The 6,992-nt window shown below is 59.0% G+C and overlaps 2 protein-coding genes across 2 annotated transcripts in view; one reads left to right on the forward strand and one right to left on the reverse strand.

Annotated features, from left to right (window-relative positions):
• ALYREF (Aly/REF export factor) overlaps positions 1 to 672 on the reverse strand; it is a 4,206-nt gene extending 3,534 nt beyond the window's left edge. Inside the window, exon 1 of the mRNA XM_034641551.1 lies at positions 654 to 672. Within this exon, the coding sequence (XP_034497442.1) occupies positions 654 to 672 (19 nt within the window). The remainder of the gene's footprint in view (positions 1 to 653) is intronic.
• On the forward strand, positions 38 to 5,080 carry ANAPC11 (anaphase promoting complex subunit 11). The gene is made up of 3 exons (XM_011223957.3): positions 38 to 314; positions 660 to 779; positions 4,788 to 5,080. The coding sequence occupies exons 2-3, from the start codon at positions 671 to 673 to the stop codon at positions 4,931 to 4,933; spliced, it is 255 nt and encodes an 84-aa protein (XP_011222259.1). The 5' UTR covers positions 38 to 314; positions 660 to 670; the 3' UTR covers positions 4,934 to 5,080.
• The last annotated feature ends 1,912 nt before the right edge of the window (positions 5,081 to 6,992 follow it).

Here is a 6,992-nt window from a genome sequence, read left to right on the forward strand (position 1 = left end):
GCACCCTCTCTCCGAACCCGCGCCCCGCCCCCACCCTCTCCCCGCTCTCCCGCGCCTTCTTTCCCATCCTCCCTTCCGCGCACTCCACCCTGTCTCCGCGCTCCTCGCTTTCCCTGCGCCGCACCCCTATCCCGCGTTTCACCCTCTCCCCGCGCCCTGGTCCCGCCCCGCACCCCCCTCCTCCGCACTCTTGACCGGTGGTGGCGGCACCGACCAAACCCCTCGCTGACCAGGGCCGCAGGCCGAGCGGGCTGGGTGGTTGTTCCCTGGTGTGAACTCGTAGTCAGCTGGGTTGGGGGCTGTGTCAACCCTAGGTTAGTATATTCGTTTGAAAAGTACCGTATGGTTCGTTTTTGCAATTGGTGGAAGCCCATGCCCCGTTTCGTGGACGCCGGGCAGATCGTGCAGCCTTTTTAGATACCCTGAACGTGTAGGGAGCCTAGCTCTCCGGGGCGCTCTGTCTTCCCAGGGCACCGGGGCCCGGCCCCTGCCGGCCTTGCTGACAAATGCGTGCTTATCCGTCCGGATTTCTCAGAGCTCTGGCAGCAGCTCCAGCCGCGAGCTGACCCTCGGGCTCAGAGCGGCGCTCCTTTGGTGCCTGGATGCTGTGGCTGTGCAGACTAAGTGTACCCAGGTGATCTCTTCCCCTCCACCTGTAGGCTCTGCGGCCATGAAGGTGAAGATTAAGTGCTGGAATGGTGTGGCCACTTGGCTCTGGGTGGCCAACGACGAGAACTGTGGCATCTGCCGGATGGCCTTTAATGGCTGCTGCCCGGACTGTGAGTGTCCCCTGTATTCCCTCCCTCTTGAGCTTTGGCTGCTGGCCTGGCCATGGCATCTCCCCAGAAATACTGCACAAAGTCATTGGGTTTTGGTGTCCCTTTCCTCAAGAAAAGTTGACAGAAAAAAGCCAGGTGGTTTGGGCCCATGTTTGTATAAAGAGCTCATCAAAAGTTTTGTAAGAAAAAGTAGTGTTGTCTCTTATTGTGGTCAGACTTCGCTGTGAAGTCCGTGGGGCAGAGAGATATGTTAGAACTCTGTGTTTGAAGATTCTCGAGAGAACAGCATCCAGAATATTGTAGGGGTACCCTCTCCTCACCCAGCACACAGGAGCACCATGGATAAGGGACCTTTCCATCTTTGCTTCATGGTCTTCAAGTGTCTTCCAGTAACCGAGAACTAGGATGCCTGGTTCCACCTCGGCCGAGTCTCAACGTAACTCCGACCTTTTACGGGCAATGCTGTCACCTCATGTGTGACGCGATGATGAGTCCTTCGGGTCACCCCCATTCCTAGTCCTTGCTCAGATTTTCCCGGGTGTCCGTAGGTGTCTCTTTGCTGCGTGATGTGGGCAGGACCCATGACTGTTTGTTTTGCTCTGCCCTGGCTGTTCGGTATTAATATAGAACAAGCCCTTCCGCCTCTCTCTGAACTTTCTCAAGGCATCTGACCTTTTAGCAAAGTTGTTGGGTTGTCTCACAGAGAGCCCCCCCAGCTTTGATCAGATTTCTTCTTTGTGGTGGTTTTTGATTCGTCTTTGTTCCCAGTCTGCTCTGTGAAGTAGAAAGGCTTTGAGTGTATTTGTAAGTCAAAAGCTGGTCTTTGCACCAGTGAATTTTGTTTTTAGCCAAACCCAAGTGAACTTACACAGAAGCAAATTGACCCCTGAAGGGACAGGGGCAATCCCAAGAGGAACATGGGACGTAGGGAGTGCTGAGGGGACCCTCTGTCCTGTGAGTGACCAGGACTTTTTTATGGGGTCAGGTGAGTGCCCAGAATAATAATTGGGTTTTTACTTCTTACAGTGAAATTGAAATTATTGAATTTTAGGCAAATACGATTTTATTCTAAGTTTAACCTTTTAAGATTTATATTTATTTGTTTGATGGAGCGCACAAATGGGGAGCAGCAGAGGGACAGGGAGAAGCAGACTCCCCGCTGAGCTGGGAGCCCGATGTGGGGCTCGATCTCAGGACCCTGGGATCATGACCGGAGCCGAAGGCAGATGCTTCACCCACTGAGCCACCCAGGCGCCCAATATTGTAGTTTTAATCTTTACATTTGCTTTGGCTGAAAGGAGATCTTCTCTCTCAGGACTTAATCTATCCTGATTTACTCAGACGGGATGTAATCTTAGAAGATCACCGACTGGTTCTAGTTGGTTAAGTTTTAGTAGTAGTGCTCAAAGTCTGGGTTTATTGAGTCTGCTTTAAGTCACACTTACATGCGTCCTTAGGGACCCAGCAAAGGCTGTGGGCGCCTGGAGGGGCACATACTTGCAGCTTGAGCAGCAGATTGTTACCTTCTGGAAAGAGAAGTGCTGCAGAGTCCTGCCCTGCCCTGGACGTGGGAGGGGAGCGGTGTGGTGGAGACGGCCGGGCGCCTGGCTGCTGGCCGTGCGGCTGAGCCTGTGGCTGGCACCCGCATTCGCCCGGGTACTCAGTTTCTGTGGAAGGGGACCTGCCGGCTACAGGGTAGGAGATGCAAGCCTGGTCTTCAGACCCGAGGTCACGTTTGAGAGCCTGTCGTAATGTGCAAACTGTGTGACAAGCCTAGGTGCTCTCCACACAGATGAAGTGACACTAGGTTTCTCTTGCTAAAATTGAACTCTTGGGACCAACGCAGAGTGAGGCTGTGATCGGTCCGCTCCCAGCCCCAGAGGGCTTTGGGAGTCAGTGTCTTCCTGAGAGCTGTTTTCATTACAAAGGCTTTCCATGCAGACACAACAAGCGCTGCTTGGCTGAGTCACTGTCCCTGCTCGTGTGCTCATCACAGCCTCGGGGGCTCCCTGCAGGTGATGTTACTGGATGTGGCTCCTTTGTCCTGACAAGCCCCGCCTCAGAGGGGCCGTGTGGCCTGGGTACTCCCCCGTCAGTGGGCCACCAGGGTATCCTCTCTTTGCAGGGGACTCATTCCAAGCTGAGTTCTGCTGGGCTCGGGAAGGCTCTGGAGGCTTGGGGGGGGGTGTAATCTCAGGTGTCCACACCGAGTGGGCTCTCCTGACACAGGGTCCCCCATTTCCCCCCTTCCCCCATGGCTGGGGAAGAAGAGTGAGTACAATAATTCTGTATTTGCCAAGTACATAATTTTCTGGTTGTTTTGTCATCAAAGTTTCAGAAAAGCAGTGATGTTTTATTATAAAAAGGATTTTTTTTTAAAGTTCAAAAAACACCACCCGAACAAGTGAATAAAAAGACATAGTGGTGGCTGTTGTGACCTGGTGGGATGCAGGCACCCCTGCGGGGCAGGGGCTGCTCAGGGACTGGGGAGCTGCATGTTTTCAGTAGACGTGGAAGGACATTGAAGAGCCCACGCTTGTTCCTGACCTGGCGCCCACACGAGCCAAGCGGCTGGGGGCCGCCCTGCAGAAGTGGCAGGTGCCTTGGTGCACCGCGTGCCTGGGCCTCCTGTCTGGCAGAGCAGTGACGTGGAGGTTGCCGAACGCGGTGAGGTTGGCTGAGAGCCCCGCAAGGTTCCTGGCCCCTCCGTCAGCGAGGAGCAGGTGCCGAGTGGGAGCACGGCGTTGTCTGTGGTGTTACTCTGCAGGATTGTGCAGTCTGTTTGGCGTCGAGGAAGGGCAGTGGGCACGGGGGTCTAGGTGTCCTGTCTGTCCCGGCCCTGGCTTGTCTATCTGGTCCTTGTGTTTGTGCATCAGGGACATCTGGGTACAGCTGTTCGTGTAGAGGACCCCCGGGTCAGCGATGGGCGGATGGCACCCTGAGGAGGGGTGGAGGCAGCAAGCCACGGCACCTCGGTGCCCACGGGGAACCTGACGCTTGGCCTGAGGGAGGTCATTGTGCTCTGTTGGCGCTAGCTGTTTGGTGGGATTTTCTTCTTGGAAATCAGAGGAAATCAGAGACCCCTTTTTCTTCTGATGACAGGCAGTGTGGCTGTCTTCCCGTACCCGTCCATGGGAGTAGCATTTCCATGCGTGTGGAATGGAGTGCTAGCGGCATGTGCCCTGGGCCCTGGACGTGGGGCCCTTTCAGGCCAGAGATGAAAAAGCGGTGGGAGGTTAGCAGCATGCTCACTGCCGGCTGCTGACAGGTGGGGCCATAACCACCACTCCCTTTTACCCGCCGCCTGGGAGAGGAGCCTCAGTCCCAAGGCCCCAGCTCTCCTATGCTTGATCAGAAGAAATAGTTCCCTGTTCAGATATGGCTCTTTGGTGGCGGGGGAAGGGGAGTGTCCCTAGGTAGATTCGTGCTGTAACCGTGGTGTCCCACGTGAAGTGGCAGAGCCGTGGTGTGTCTGTGCACGGGCCCGGACCCTGGGAGGCAGGGCCTGTGGGCTCGGCCAGAGCCCTCCCAGCAACCGAGCACCCCCTCGCAGGGGAGGGCAGAGTGAGGGCCACCATTGCAGGCCTGTGCATGTGCTCTTGCGTGCATGCATGTGTGTGTGTGGGCATGTGTGTGTGCGCGTGCGCTTGCATGCATCTGCGTGTGTGTGCATGCATGTGTGCGGGCATGCGTGGGCGTGCATGTGAGTGTGTGCATGCATGTGTGTGTGTGTGTGGGTGCGTGTGCGTGTATCCGCGCGTGCGTGCGTGGGTGTGCGTGCATGTGTGCGTGCATATGTGTGTGTGTGTGTGTGTGTGTATCTGCGTGTGCGTGCATGTGCATGCGTGCACGCTGCACAGTGTGCTCGTGCTCCTGAGTTCTGTCTTTTCTGAAGCACAAGNCCCCCCCCCCCCCCCCCCCCGGGCTGCAGGGGGCTGGTGCAGGTGCCGGATATCCGCAGGTCCCCTGCTCGGAGTGACCGGCCTGGTGCTCTCGCCCCTCCTGCAGGCAAGGTGCCGGGCGACGACTGCCCGCTGGTGTGGGGCCAGTGCTCCCACTGCTTCCACATGCACTGCATCCTGAAGTGGCTGAACGCGCAGCAGGTGCAGCAGCACTGTCCCATGTGCCGCCAGGAGTGGAAGTTCAAGGAGTGAGGCGCCCAAGCCCCGGCCGCGGACTGGCCGGCCACACTCTCCCCTGGCGACAGCCCCCTCTGGGCCGCGACAGGGTTGACACGAGGACTGGAGCTGCGTTTGTTTTCCTTCAGATGGTGACGCTTTCATCCAATAAGTAGAGCTCATTAAATTACCTGAGCCTTGCTGGAGGCCTCTCGTAGCCTGTTTTCTGGGGCCCGGTGCAGCCTGGCCGTGCGTTGCTAGGAAAACTCACGAGTAAACATGTCGACGCGATGCCGCCAAGGCTCTGAGTCACAGCCCCGGGAGGAGAAGGAGCGTAGGATCAGCCAGAAGAGCCCGGGGCAAGAGTGACTGGCTCTGGGGGCTGGAAAGGCCTGGTGGGGCACATACCCTGGGAGGTGCTTGTGTGCCAGCAGGAGAAGTGAAGCGACAGTGGCGCGAAGGCCTGGGGCCCATCATCTGGCCTCTCACCTGCTCGAAGCTGGGGGCCGACTCGCAGGCGAGGCCGTGGGACTTCGACTCGGCACTCCTGCTGCCGGTGGTCTCAGTCCCTTCTCCCTTGTTCCAGCTGGAGGCCAGCTTGAGCATCTGGGCTGTGACGTACCCAGTGTGGGCCACGTCAGGGACATCTGTGTCCCCAGGTATATGAGGTCCTCTGCTTAGAGAAGAACAGCCCATGGGAAGCTCTTTTGGACACCTCTGTTAGTCCACAGCTCCAGGTTGGGGGTGGCCCTGGGGGCCATGGTCGCAGCCCTGGGAGTCTGGGCTACTTCTGGACCGACCGCTGCAGGCGGCATGTCCCTGGGAGCTGCAAGGAGTCACTTAGCACTAGTGCCTTCCTGTCTGTTCTCAAGGGACACCCCTGGGGGTCACTGCCCGTGCCTCGTGGGTGGCTAGCTGTTGAGCACTCTGACACTGCTCGTCCTCAGCGCGTGGCGGAGGGGCACAGACCAGGGAGTTCACTCAGGCCGGCCTCCTGGTCCGTCACCGCTGTGGCACTCTAGTTCCTGTCTGGATGTTGTCCCCAGAGGGAGGGAAGCTTTGAGGACCACCACCCTTCCCCAGGCTGGAGGGCCTATGCCCCGTGTCCAGAAACCCAGCTGCCAGGGCCCCCGTGCCGTCCGGGGGAGGACACGCCTAAAGAAAGACACGTTGTGACCAGGGTGTTTAGGGAGCACACTTCCCTGCCACCTGGACTCTTCGCACTGTGTTTCCTGAGCTCCAGCCTGCCCATCGCTGGGCCTGCTTGGCCTCAAGCCGGCCACGCACTTGCCTACCTGGTCCTGTCGGCATCCAGCCCTCTGTCTCCTCCAGGAAGCTCAGGGCCCCTGCGAGGTCCTCTCAGGNCCCCCCCGAGCTCCCTGATCTTCCTGCAGTGGGCTGCGCTGCTTGCCCTCCGGCCAGCTCTGTTTGCCCATTTGGCTGTGGCTTGAGTCAAGGACTGGGTCTGATTCATCTGTTGAACACGGATGCTCCCGAGAGAAGGCCTGAGGCTCCCGAGGGCACCCACCCCAAGGGCCAAGCTGGGTGGGAGAGGCCTCTGGGTTCCTGTCAACTGTCCCTTGGTCCCATTTCCAGAGGTCAGGCCTGGCCTTGCTGCCCTCCTCTTCCTAAAGGATCCCACCAGTAGTAGCCCTGTGAGTAGAAGCTTCCCCCATGGGTGTGAAACAACGTGGCCCCAGGCCCGCCCAGACTTTGATGTCCCCTCAAGAAGCCCTGGCCCTGGGGTCAGTTTCCCTTTAGGGCAGGAGAAAGCGTCCCCTGGGCACAGTCATCTCTCCCCAGCCTCCTGAGCACTGAGCACCGAGGACCTCGGGGGGGTAACTGTTAGGGCTGGGGCGCCCTCGGGCTAGTTGGGGGCTCGGTGCTGCCGCGCTGGCCCCCTGCGCTGGCCCCCTGCTCGCACTGAGGCCCTCTCCAGGCAGGACGAGGGGCAGGGGGCGCGGTCCGGGCTCCCCTCCCCGAAGGAGCAGGCAGGGGCGGGGAGGGTGGAGGCGCTGGCCCCCGCGCGGACGGCACGGCTTCTTGCTGCGGGCGGGGGACCCCGACGGCTGCTCTGCTCCCGCCCCCGCGCCCC

This window comes from Ailuropoda melanoleuca, chromosome 13, assembly GCF_002007445.2.
Source record: "Ailuropoda melanoleuca isolate Jingjing chromosome 13, ASM200744v2, whole genome shotgun sequence".
NCBI classification, from domain to species: domain Eukaryota; kingdom Metazoa; phylum Chordata; class Mammalia; order Carnivora; family Ursidae; genus Ailuropoda; species Ailuropoda melanoleuca.